Source organism: Hyaena hyaena, unplaced genomic scaffold, assembly GCF_003009895.1.
Source record: "Hyaena hyaena isolate Hyena2069 unplaced genomic scaffold, ASM300989v1 scaffold_724, whole genome shotgun sequence".
NCBI classification, from domain to species: Eukaryota; Metazoa; Chordata; class Mammalia; order Carnivora; family Hyaenidae; genus Hyaena; species Hyaena hyaena.
Genome location: NW_024081354.1, coordinates 128,032 through 142,486, shown reverse-complemented (window position 1 = coordinate 142,486; position 14,455 = coordinate 128,032). Strand labels below are relative to the sequence as shown.

Here is a 14,455-nt window from a genome sequence, read left to right as displayed (position 1 = left end):
ATATAAATGTAATCATACAATATGTGGTCTTTTGTGACAGGCTTCTTTCACTTGGCATGATGTCAAGGTTGTCTGTGTTGTAGCATGGAACAGTAGTCCATTCTTCTTTATGGCTGTATAATATTCCATCATACTGATATACCATATCTTGCTTACCCATTCATCAGTTGATGGACATGTGGGTTGTTTCTACTTTTAGTTATTATAAACAGTGCTGCTATGAAAGTTCACATATAAATTTTTGTGTGGACACATGCCTTTAGTTCTTTTGGATAGATTCCTAGTCATGGAATTGTTGAGTTACATAGTCACTATCTTTAACATTCTTAGAAACTTCCATGGTATTTTCCAGAGTGGCTGTACCATTTTTAATGCCCACTAGCAATGTATGAAGATTTCAATTTTACTACATCCTTATCAACACTTGTTACTGTCTTTTGATTTATAGTCATTCTAGTGGGTGTGAAGTTGTATCTCACCTGTGGTTTTCATTTATTTCACTGGTGACTAAGACTGTGAGAATCTTTTCATGTGCTTATTAGTCAATCATAGACCTTCTCTGTGTATTCAAATTCTTTATTGGGACTGCTTTTAATACTGACCCAGGTTTTGGGCTGTAGTCTGTGAGTGTCCTGTGGCCTAGTTATCTCTGGGGAATGTCTCATGAAGTTGACTAATTGTACCTTAGAAGGTATTGTTGGTAAGCAGCAGTGGTGACCTGGGACAGACATGTTATCCATTTGGAGCCCAGAGCTACATACTCTCTGTTAAAAGAGACCTCAGAGGTGATCTTTATCACCTCCTTCAATTTATAGAAAAAGATATTGGTACTTGGCAGCTTGTGGGAGGTCACATAGCTTGTCAGGGGCAAAGCCATAACTCCTCACTCCTCTGCTGTCCATTTTAAAACCACAGAGGCCCAGTCACATCCCAGCTCAACATCAGTTTCCTCAGCCTTTTGTTTTGCCTTGAACATCAGCTTCCTCCTTCATTGAGCCTATCCACCCCTTTAGGACCCTAAAGCACCAACTCCTGCTTCACCAGGAATCCAGCAGCTTTTCCCCTCAGCAATGCTTTTCATTACTCTTCCTCCCATCATAACTGCTTAAGTATCCCCCTGTGCCAGGCACTATACTTGGTCCAACAACTGCATATTTCAGAAGAGGGGGATTTCAGCAGATTTCCTTTACTTGCCTAGGTGCAGCCATGCCTTATAGCTCAACCACTGGACTAGGACTGGAAATCATCTGCTACCACACAGGAAATGCCATCGCTTTACTCATGCATCACCAATACATGAAAACATTCAGACAAAGAAGCAACACAAATGAACTATAAAGGGAAATTTAAATCTAATACTAAGGCTTTGACCTCCCTCAGGTTAGGTTTTTCACCATCGATTGTTAAAAGGATAAGATAAATGTTGCCCTATGTTTTGGAAGGTAGCAAAATATTGCCCAATTTTCTCCATTCTGGACTATAGTTAGTATCAAACATACAGAGTGTTGGAGGCATAGGAGTGGAAGGAATCAAATGTTCCCTAGAGCAGACCACCTGGTTGTCGGGGCCTCACAACCTACCCTCATCTAGAGTCTCATTTTCCAAAAATATCCTGTTACCTGTACATGGCTTTCAAAGATGTAACACCATTTCTTCATCTTCTTCTTTTGGGATAGCCAGGATAGTTTGAATTTCCATGTACAAATGCTCTTGCCCTTCTATGTGGACCTCACCTGTAAGTATAAACAGGACAATGTTCAGTTGAAAGTTCCAAACTGGGGGCTCTCAGTGGTATTTGGTTTGTAAGGAGCAAGTTGCTTTAGTTTATGGAGGGCTGGACTTTATATCATTTGGTCAAACCACTGTTTATTTTATTTTCTTCTTCTTCTTTTTTTAGTATTTATTGATTTATTTTGGGAGAGAGGGAGAGGCAGAAAGAGAGGAAGAAAGAGAATCCCAAGTAGGCTCCATGCTCAGCATGGCAGAGCCTGAGCCGGGGCTCCATCTGATGACTGTGAGATCATGACCTGAGCAGATATAAAGACTCAGATGCTTAACCAACTGAGCCACCCAGGTGCTCCTAAACTACTTTTTTATAATTAATCTTCATTTTGCACAACCAGCCATATAATATGGATCATTCACTTCCTCTCTATACCTCAGTTTCCTCATCTGTCAAGTGGGGTGGTGAGATCTATGATGTGCTGGACTTGAGCATACAAACCTGGCCACATATCCAGGCAGTGTCATCTCTTTGTTCAGTGACTTTGGCCAAGTCACTCAATAAATAAAACCGTCATTTCCTCCTCTGTAAAATTGAGGGCGGGGGAAGATGGGTTTAATAATAATATGTACCTCAGTTAGGTGATATTAGATTACTGAATTACAGAAGATAAGTAGCTTGTAAAAGGACACAAATAAACGGCAAAGCTGAGGGGGGTGCCTGGGCGGCTCAGTCAGTTAATCGTCTGACTCTTGGTTTCGGCTCAGGTCATGGTCTTGCAGTTCATGGGTTTGAGCCCTGAGTAAGGTTCTGTGCTATTAGTGCAGAGCCTGACTGGGACTCTCTCTGCCTCTCTGCGCCTTCCTGTCTCTCTCTGTCTCTCTCAAAATAAATAAACTTTAAAAAAAAAAAAAAAGGCAAAATTGAGGTTGTTTCTTTCCCTAAAACCAGCCTGCTCTTGCTGGTTTAGCTGATACTTTGGCTTGCTCAATACATCCTCATCCTTATCATTTTGTAGATTATACCAGAAAAGGCACTTGGCCTTAGTTTAAATATTTGGGAGGGATTTTTACTTTAAAATGAAATAATGTACTAAATACTTCGGTAGTTTTACTTTAAAACTAGCCAATGTATGTCAACTATAATTCAATTAAGAATAGCAATAACAATAAAAATTAGCCAAAAGATTCCTGTGCTGTTAAAATAAGTGAGGAGTTATTTTTGCCAGGAGTCAAAGGATTTATTGAAATTATTTCTTGGGGCAACAAAATGTGAGTTATGAAAAAAGGTTAAAAAAACACACTCTTCCAGGTTTTAGCAAAAGACTAAAAGCTTATAGAACTCTCCATTCCAGTTATTTAGAAGAGGGTACTAGGTTCTGTGAAAATTACTATTTTCTCTTACCTAAGACTGATAGTAATTCTCTTAGGAAAGTAGCTGTGCTTCTCAACCCTGGCTGTACATTAGAATCATCTGGGGAGCATTTAAGTAAATACTGATGCTCTCACCCTGTACTCCAGTTATAATTTCATTGATCTGAGGTGGAATTTGGGTATTGGTATTTAAAAAAAAAAAATCATACTAACTAGGTCTTTGCCAGTGCAGTAAGTCAAAGCAGACAAACAAACAAATAAATTATAGTATCAAGATTGAAAAGGTAAGTAAAACTGTCAGGATATGTTTGTGTATACAGAAAATGAAGAGAATCTATAAGACTATTAAAATAATAAGTGCATTTAGTAAAGTTCTTAGATATAAGATCAATATATAAAAAGCTAATTGTGTTTTTATATATTAGACACAAACAAATAGAAAATTAAGATATTTAAAACAGAATTATAAAACACCAAATACTAGGTATAAATGCTGAAAAGGTTGTGCAAGATAGTGAAAACTGAAAAGCTAATGAGAGAAATTGAAGTAAATCTAAGTAAAAGGTAGGATCTATCATATTCATGGATTGAAACATAATACTATTAAGATTTTGAGTCTCTCAAGTTGATATTGTTTCAGTGCAATCCCAGTCAAAATCCTAGCAAGCTATTTATAATGAAAATTGATGAACTGATGACAAATGTTAATGGAAATGCAAAGAACCTGTAACAGCTAAGGTCATAAGTAAGACAGTGTGGTCTATTACAAAGATAGATAAACAGATGAATGGAATATAATAAAGAGTTCAAAAATAGAACAACACATACGTAGACACACGGAATATAATAAAAACTGCACTGTATTCCAATAAAGGAAAAAAATAGTGTTTAGTAGATGGTGCTGGGTCAATTGGATATCCACTTGAACAAAACTGAAACTTGACCCCTGCATCATGCCATATAGAAAAATTAATTTGTATGGACCATAGACCTAAATGTCAAGGCTAAAGCATTTTATCAAGCTTCTAGGACAAAACATAGAGAAATATCTTCATAACCTTCAGATAGGCAAGAATTTCTTCATGGACACAACAGCATTAACCATTAAGAAAAGACTGATAAATTATACTTCATTAAAATCAGGAACTTTTGTTGATGAAAAAGAATCATGAAGATAGTGAACATGTAATGCACAGGTTGGGAGAAGGTATGTACAATATTTATAACCAACAAAGAACTTACACCAAAAACATAGAAACTTTCTATTAATTTGTAAGTAAATCAATTACTTATTATATTAGTAATTACATTAAAATTAGTTATATATAATTATAGCAATATAATGTAATTATATTAATTTAATGATCAGTTTTAGTTAATTAAAAAACAGGCAAAAGGCTTGGACAAATATCTCACAAAAAAGGATATAAAAATGGCCAACCACATATGAGAAGGGCTCAATATCAATAGTCATGAAAGAAATTCAATTGAATCCACTATGAGATACTACTTCACCAGATTAGATAAAACTAGAATGACTGACGATAACAACAGAACAATGCAACTCTCTTAATTGCTAAGAGGAGTATAACTGGAACAATTTTTTTTCAATGTTTGGCACTAACTACTAAAGGTAAATATATAAAATACTATTATTTAGCAATTCTCCTCCTGGGTATATTTCATTGGAAATGAGTGCTTATGTTCACCAAAAGATATGTGTAATATTATAGAAACTTTATTCATAACATAGCCAAGCTGAAAATAGTTCAATAGTGCATCAATGGTAGAATGGATACATAAATTGTGGAATATTTATATAATTGAATACTCCTGTACAATGAAAAAGAACTTCTACTGATCTATGCAACAACATGGATAAGTTTTCCACACTCAATGTTGAATAAAAGAAGCAGGCACAAAGAAAGTTATACTATAAGATTTCATTAATATGAGGTTCAGAAGAGGTAAAAACTTTTCTGTAGTGATAAGGATCTTTGGGAGGGTAGCTGACTGAGAAGGAGCAAGAGGAAATTTCTGGGGTGCTGGAAGTGTTCTATACATATGTTTTTGTTTTTGTTTTTTAATGCTTTATTTTTAGGAGAGAGAGAGAGCGTCAGCAGGGGAGGGTCAGAGAGAGAGGGAGTCACAGACTCTGAAACAGGCTCCAGGCTCTGAGCTGGCAGTCAGCACAGAGCCCGATGCGGGGCTGGAACCCACGAAACGCGAGATCATGACCTAAGCGAAAGTCGGACGCTTAACCGACTAAGCCACCCAGGCACCCCTATATATATGTTTTTAAAGATTTTATTTTTAAGTAAAAATACACCCAACATGAGGCTCAAACTGATGACCTCTAGATTAAGAGTTGTATGCTTTTCCAACTGAGCCAATCAGGCACCCCAGAGGTTTTCTAGATCTTGATGTGGGTCATGTTTACATAGATTTATACATATACATAAAATTTCATCAAACTGTAAACTTATTATTTGTGCATTTAAAAATTTGATTTAAAAATCACATACTAGGGTTGAGAGCTCTGCCTTGGAGTTTCAGTATTTCTCAAACCTAATGATTGAACTTAACAGTCTTCAACTTCAGAGAAATCACTTTTCTGGCCCAAGACAACTTACCATCAGTGATTTGATCAACATATTTAAAGGCTTGCTCTACATTTCCTTGCTCGATTTTTTTTCCCAGTGGGAAATATAAATTGTGCTCTAGGGAAAAATAATAAAAAGTTTTGTTTTCTCACATCCTAATAAGCTATTTATACTCCATCAAACTGCTATGTTCCTGTTCTTTCAGATAGTCATACACCATGACAGACAATCTGAGGAGTGTAGAGAGTCAGCAAAAATTGTGTTATAATAGATTACAGGTATTGGTGACTCTGTTGTGTTCAGGGCTCTGTGGAAGAGCTGAGGGGGAGATAAACATGGTCCCTCCTTCTATATTGCTGAGTGATGACCTGAGGCAGTTGGGCAGTAAGGTGTCAACTTTGTTGCAGGTGGCAGACAAGAGAGTAGAGAGAGGCCAAGGAAGCTGGTGGAGCTGGAAATGTTCAGAATTGGCCTTGTGTAGGTGACCTAAATTGGGTACTGAATTGCATGGAATTAGGACAGTTAGAGAAGAGAAGGGAAATTGTTTGAAGTCAAGGGCACCTCAGAAAGCAATAGCTTGAGGTTGAAAATAAGCTGAGGGGCCAAAAAGAGAACAAGGCCAGGCTGGCTGGAGAGCAGGTTTTCTGTCAAGAGCAGCTGGATGAGCTTCAAAGGTGAATTAAGGTTCGACTATGAAAAACCTTGGATTCTATGCTAAGAACCTTATCCAAGGGGACAGTATTGTATAAGAAAAGTGACCTGATGAACACTGAGGCTGAGAAAAGTTAATGTGGTGGGTAGACAGGTTGAAAATGGAGTACAAGAGACTCTTTAAGTGGTTATTGTAGTAAAACTGACAATTAATGGTAAGGTCTGGGGTGAAGGGTGGGACAGGGGTGAAACTGAGAATGGAAAGAAAGGGGCAGACTTAAAGGCATTTAAAAGATAACTGGGAAAGACCTGAATGTGGCAACTCTTGGGAAGAACAGAGGAGAATCAGAGGGTACTGAAGACTGCATTCTATATGGCTGGGTTTCATATTGCTCATGTACCCATCTATTCATCTCTCCCTCCATCACACTCATTTATTAAGACTGACCATGGATTTAGTACTTTGCTAAATGCTGGGTCTATCAAGCACCATGCAACATGTTCTTGTCCTCATTAATAACAACAACTAAAACAAAATAATAGCAAACATGTACTGCATGCATTCCATGTCTCCCAGGTACTGTTCTAAGCATTTTACCTGGATTTTCTCATCTAAAACTCATAATGACCTTTTATAAAGTGCTTTTATGGCTCCCATTTTACAGTTGAGAAAGCTGAGGTATGAGGAATTTAAGTGACATTCCAAAGCTTTCATTGCTATTAAGAGGCCACTAAAAAATGCCTACTAAAAGATGGAGTCAGAATACATATCTGAGTTTTCTATGTCCAGAGCTTGTAGGAAGCAGGCAGGAGACAGAGGACAGTAAATGTTACCACTGTTCTCAGTTTCACAGAGCTCTGGATTTTCCCACTGACTAGTTTTACATGGAGGTTATAAGGACATTCCTCTGGTGTTACCTATTTATATTATGAGAACATGCCTTGTCAAGAGAACAGGAGAAGCGGTCACAGGAAAGAAGGGGTAACTCAGACAGGGAAATTCTCAGTATTATGTCTCGAGGTGTAGACTGCTGGACCCTTCACTTTGAAACTATAGATAACACTGAACAAAGCATAGATGGAGCCCAAATTATACTATTTTGTGATTCCACCAGTTGAATTCTGCCAAAAGTATATTGATTCTAGAAGACATAAGGTGGCTCAATTACCTCTATTGTGATAATCCTTGGTTCTATGTCTTCACAAGTGATCTTCACTTTTTTAGCTGTCTCTCTTGCATGAGCAGAGGTATCAGCAGCCACAGTGCCGACAACCTGACCCACCCAAATCACCTGCAGAAAAGCCACATGTTGCTATTAGCTAAGACACAGAATCATTAGAAAGGAATTACATTTCCCACATTCTTACATTTACCCACTGGATTCTTATGACCAAAAGAAAGATTCTTTTCCACCTATGAGAATAAATTTAAAACAGTGGCCTGAGTGGGATTTAGGGGGTACAAACACTGGGTGCAGAACTTAATTTACTGGCTTCTGACTGTCTTTGGTTGTATTCCTCACCATTCTTATAACACATATATTAATCAGTCATCCTGAAATTCTGTCAGTTCTTTTAATGTCCTGTGCTCTGTATTGCTTCTATGGTTTTCACAACTTTTTTAGAAGCCTTCTTTGAGAGGGCTATGACTTATGATCAGAATCTCAAAAGGGTTCATACTTCAAGAGACAATTTGAGAATCACAGATGTGGAATCATTGGTTCTCTGAAGTTTTTGTGATGTGAACATGAATCCATGGATATGGAGTCATAACCAATAATCATTTTGGTGTTTTCAGTGAAGCATTTGAATACTAGGCCTCACACAAATCTCACACCTCATTGTGTGCATAGAGAACCTCTCCTTGATGGTTATTTCCTGGAACATCTTCTGCTGTTACCGCATTGGCCAACACCCAGAAGTACCAGAGCTTCTGAAACATCAATTAACCTAGGAGGGAAAATTTGAAAGTACACATAGAGTTTATAGGGTTAAGTTCAGAGTACAATATACATGATTCCTCAAACACAGGGAAAAACTACAATGGACCTTATAACTAAGTCATGGGACAGTATTCTGTGTTTAAATGTGTCAATATTTGGCAGGTGTTTGGACCCTTGGCATTAGATTATTTCAAAAATATGCTCAAAAATGGCTTATTTCTATCTAGAGGAGGAAATTAATATTCTTTTCAAGATTTTTAAAAATGTTTATTTAGTTTTAAGAGAGAGAGAGAGAGAGAGAGACAGAATCTGAAACAAGCCTTAGGCTCTGCTGTCAGCACAGAGCCCAACATGGGGCTCAAACTCACAAACTACGAGATCATGACCTGAGCTGAAGTTGGACACTTAACCTACTAAGCCACCCAGGGACCCCAAGGAAATGAATATTCTTAGTTGACTTAAATAACCTCTTACTTTCTTTTTTTTTTCTTTTTTCTTTTTTATATTTTTTATTTATTTCTAGGAGAGAGAGAGAGAGAGACAGCGTGAGCAGGGGAGGGTCAGAGAGAGAGGGAGATACAGACTCTGAAATTGGCTCCAGGCTCTGAGCTGGCAGTCAGCACAGAGTCCGACGCGGGGCTCGAACCCACGAACCGCGAGATCATGACCTAAGCGAAAGTCGGACGCTTAACCGACTAAGCCACCCAGGCGCCCCAATAACCTCTTACTTTCAATGTGAAATTGTGAATGCATTCCAGTAATACATAGAAACATCTTTTATTTTCTTACATGATCTTTGCACGAGCTCTGCTGCTCATGACTATAGCCAGGAAGAGTTCTTGGACAACAGGAGGAATGTTATCACTAAACACAGTTTCACCTGTGGCATGTTTAATGGTTGACTGGTGCATGACTGGGTGGTTGATGGGGTCTTGTGGGGGTTGGTAGGGATCCACATACTGTCAATGAATAAATCAAGTTATTTTACTGCCAAAAACACTCATGCAGTGAAAATTGGGTCTGATATATCTGGCTTACTCACAAGTCAGGAAAAATTATAGGCAATTTGGTATACATATCTATGAGTCAACGTTAATAAATTTCCATTAAGCAGTGTGGTAAGAGATATATTCTGGTTATAATCTACCCCTCACCTCCTCAAAAGGAAAACATTGTTCATGTCCTCAAAGATTCTATAAGCTTGCAAGAGTAGCAGAATACAGATGAACACACATTAAAATAACATAATCAACTTCGTATAGCAATAAAGAACAGTTTATACAGAAAAAATATACATATTAATACAATATGGTGCAAAGAAAATACACAAGTTCCCGGGAGAGTTAGGATTGCTGTGTCAAGTAGGGTCCTAGAAGCAGTGAATGATGAGTCAGGTTTTGAAGAAAGGACAGGCATTCACCAAGAAAAGAACATTTTAAGCAACAAAACTGGTATAGTGGAGAACGGACATTTAGAATCTAATTCCTTGTGAGGCTTTGAGTAAAAGCATAGAAGCTAAACCGCAAGCCGTGTGTGAGTGACAATTGGTAATATTGGCTGACTTTAGTAGACTTTACCCTTACAAGTAATAAAAAATATATAGCTATTGAAAAGCGAGAGATACATGCATAATGGCATGCATTGAATACATAGATTAAAAAATTTTTAAAAAGCCCTCCACCCACTGACCTGGAACATCTGAATTCCATGGGGTATTTTAACGAGGAAATCTTCTATAGCACTCATGAACTTTTCTGGGATATCAGGAAACTTCAGGAGATCCTGAAAAGAAGATTATTTTCCATTTAACTTTACAATCTGAATCACTAGCTTGGAAAATCACATGTATCAGAACCCTGAGTTTCGAGCTCCCTAGGCTAGCAGCAGTCATTTGAAGAATGACTGTATCATTTGAAGAATGACTGTATCATTTGAAGAATGACTGTATCTACTTATGCACACAGGAAAGTGAATGCAATTTCCAGGAAGTGGAGACTTCCTTTATGACAAGTTCTCCTCTCAAATGGGTGGAAGTATTTGTTCTTCCAAATGGAGGCTGTGCTTTCAAGTTCAAGCTGAAATTCTGGACATGTATCTCAAAGAAGCAACTGAGGGAGTAAATATTAATCTACAAGGACGTTCAGTTACAGATTATTTGTCATAGTAAAGAAAACAAATTATGGTACTTTGTAAGATGTAATATTTTGTGGTCATTAAAAATGGTTTTGTAGAAGTGTGTTTGTATTTATGCATATTGAAAAGTGCTCATGAGCGAAATAAGTCAGGCAGAGAAGGACAAATATCATATGTTTGCACGTATAGGAGGATTAGGAGGAACTTGACGGAGGAACAAGGGGGAGAAGAAGGGGGGGAAATGGTGGGGGAAAAGGAGAGAGGCAAACCATGAGAGACTCTTGAATGCTGACAAAACCTGAGGACTGATGGATGTGGGGGGGGGGGGGGAGGGGCATGGAGGAGGGCACTTTGGGGATGAGCACTGAGTGTTATGTGGAAACTAATTTGACAATAAACTATTTGTAAAAAAATAAAAAAATAAAAAAATAAATTGCACATGTTAAAAAAAAAAAAAGAAAAGTGCTCATGAACTGGGTGTTATATGTAAGTGATGAATCATTAAATTCCATTCCTGAAAAAATAATTTGATAAAAAAAGAAAAATGCTCATGAATTACAATTAAGTGAAAAAATGGATTACAAAAATTTATGTATAGTATGATCTCTTTTTCTTGTAAAAAGAAAATATATATGTATGTATTCCAAATGGTAGAACTATTGGCATACAGTTGATTTTAAAAATTTTTGCTTCTCTGTGTTTGAATTTTCTATAATGATAGGATATATAATATATAATATATAATATATAAGAGAACATATGATATATATAAAAATGCAAAAAAAGACATGTATTTAATAAATTATATGCAATAATAGATATATATTGATGATATATGTATGTAGTGAATATATTATATAATATAGAATAATAGACTATTAAAATAATGCCAATAATAAATAATGTTAATAATTATCATAAAAAAGGCTAGCTGAATTAACAGACTTTTAGCCATAAAAGAAATGTGTGTATAATCATTAATCTGCCATTTTTGGGTCAGCTCGTGACTTGTCAAGGGAACACTCACAGTCTTGGACCATATTCTGAGAAACACTGCTGTGAAGGTCATTTTAAACTAGGCTAGGTAAGAAAAATATAGTTAAAAAACCAGAAACAATCTAAATGTCCGAAAATAAAGAATAGATCAAATAATGGCACATCTATCCATAGATACATCATGCAACCATGATGTCATTATGACATGAAGAATATTTAGTGACACTGGAAGGTGTTTGTTACTAAGTGAAATAAATAAGTTATACTAAATAGTTCTATAGATATATATGTGTGACACACACACACACACACACACATATATATGTGTATATATATATATATATATATATATATATACATATATATACTCATACCCATAAAGAAGGGTTTAGAAGGATGCATACCAAAATATTAATAATGGTTATCTATGGGTGATAGACAAATGTTAGACAAATGATTTTTTCCTTCCTTTTTGGCTAATCCACATTTTCTAAATAATAAAGAAGGTGTTGTTCTAATAAAAATTTTTTCTTTAGAATAGGAAGAGATTATGATTTAATTACCAAAAGCTTTTCACTACCGTAGATAAACTTGATACTGTGTATTACATGGTGACACAAACCATAGGGCAAATGGAATAGCAAGGCTGTCCCCTTCTCAGCCCAGGAGAGAAGGAGAAGGGAGAGGGAAGGAGAGGAACAAAGGAGGCTGGGAAGCATCACACTGAGAGCCCCACCCCCTCTACCCTTGATTATCTTCTAATCTTGATGCAGTTGAGAAACTCAGGCAGGGAAGCCCTTCATATGCAGACTCATACTCATAATGTCAAAGGCACTCAGAAACCCAGAGAAGTCATTTACCATTTTCTTCGGTTCTCACCTCACTCTGAGGTAGAATTTGAAGTGTGAGCTGAGGATAAGGGTTCACCTGTACTCTACCCTGCCACCCTCAGGTAGTGGTGGCAAGTAAATCTAATCCAGGACCAATAGGCAGGCATCATTCAGCATTTGGTTGTCCTATTGCATAGTAGAAAAGAATGGACACATGTCGCAGAAGAGGTAAAGACAGACTAAACTGACATAACAAGGTAAGATGGAGAAAAATCTGTATTCATTTTTGAAGTCTAAACAAAATACCCTCAAATATTTCACAAACTTTTTTTAGAATCTGCTGCAGTGGTTACAAAATTTTCCTTAACAAGTCTTCCTTTATTATTATTTTTAACTTCATGGCCTGGGAATGTTGATTTACCTCAAAAAGCTTGGGTAAGAGTTTCCCAAGATCTGGAAACTTGTCTTATTCACTGTGGTATCTCCAGCAAATAGGCCATGCCTGGCACACACACTACACAGGTAATGACTGGTAAATGACTAGATTATTGATGGCAGGTGTAAAATTTTTCACAAATGAAAGTTTCTACATAAATGCTTCCAAAACATGGACTTATTTTAGTATTTGAGAAAAAAATTGCATTACGTTGCACTGCATTGTCAACAATGAATATTATGGGTAGATAAAATTTATTGTAAAATCACTAGTTGGGAGAAAATCTTTTTAATGTTACTATTTTTAATTTTAAATTTTAGTTAATTTAGTTGGAAGAATTTTTTTCTTTTATAGTTTATTGTCAAGTTGGTTTCCATATAACACCCAGTGCTCATTCCAACAAGTGCCCTCCTCCATGCCCATCATTCCCCCTTCCCCTTCCCCCACCCCCAACAGTCCTCAGTTTGTTCTTAGTATTCAACAGTCTCTCATGGTTTGCTTCCCTCCCTCTCCCCAACTATTTTTCCTCCCTCTCCTCCCCCATGGTCCTCTGTTAAGTTTCTTCTGTTCCACTTATAAGTGAAAACATATGGTATCTGTCCTTCTCTGCCTGACTTATTTGACTTAGCATAACACCCTCGAGTTTCATCCACATTGCTACAAATGGCCAGATTTCATTCTTTCTCATTGCCATGTAGTATTCCATTGTATAGATAAACCACATCTTCTGGATCCATTCATCAGTTGACGGACATTTAGGCTCTTTCCATGTTTTGGCTATTATTGAGAGTGCTGCTATGAACATTGGGGTACATGTGCCCCTATGCATTAGCACTCCTGTTTTCCTTGGGTAAATTCCTAGCAGTGCTATTGCTGGGTCATAGGGGAGTTCTACGTTAATGTTTTGAGGAACCTCCACACTGTTTTCCAGAGGGGCTGCACCAGTTTACATTCCCACCAACAGTGTAGGAGGGTGCCCGTTTCTCCACATCCTCGCCAGCATCTATAGTTTCCTATTTGTTCATTTTTGTCACTCTGACCAGCATGAGGTGGTATCTCAGTGTGGTTTTGATTTGTATTTCCCTGATGAGGAGGGACGCTGAGCATCATTTCACGTGTCTGTTGGCCATCTGGATGTCCTCTTTGGAGAAGTGTCTTCTGCCTCTGTCTTCACTGGATTATTTGTTTCTCGGATGTGGAGTTTGGTGAGTTCCTTATAGATTTTGGATACCAGTCCTTTATCTGATATGTCATTAGCAATTATTTTTTCCATTCCGTCAGTTGCCCATTAGTTTTGTTGATTGTTTCCTTTGCCGTGCAGAAGCTTTTTAGCTTGATGAAGTCCCAATAGTTCATTTTTGCTCTTTTTTTTTTTTTTTTTACAAGAGAACAAATCTACACCTTTATTTATTTACTTTTCAGTTAGTTTAAATCCTTGAGGGGTACAGCATCACACGGATTCTGTGGCCAATGGCTTTGGCAGGAAGGTTGCTTCGGAATTTTGCATGAACCATGCCACTGTTTCCATGAGCACGAGTTACTTTTCCCCAGATTACTCTGGTTTTATTCGGTTTGCCACCAGGAGTCACTGTGTTGTTCTTTGCTTTGTACACATAAGCACATCTCTTGCCTAGATAGAACTCAGTTTCATCTCGGGCATAAACACCTTCAATTTTAAGAAGAGCTGTGTGCTCCCTCTGGTTCCTGAGACCCCGTTTATAGCCAGCAAAAATGGCTTTGGACCACAACCTTCCAGACATATTTGTC

General features: G+C 37.3%; 1 protein-coding gene and 1 pseudogene across 1 annotated transcript; both read right to left on the bottom strand.

The window, feature by feature from the left end:
* LOC120220680 overlaps window positions 1-14,455 on the bottom strand; it is a 68,505-nt pseudogene that overhangs the window by 23,029 nt on the left and 31,021 nt on the right.
* On the bottom strand, window positions 14,080-14,448 carry LOC120220692 (60S ribosomal protein L35a-like). Its single transcript, XM_039217819.1, has one exon. The coding sequence runs from the start codon at window positions 14,446-14,448 to the stop codon at window positions 14,116-14,118; it is 333 nt and encodes a 110-aa protein (XP_039073750.1). The 3' UTR covers window positions 14,080-14,115.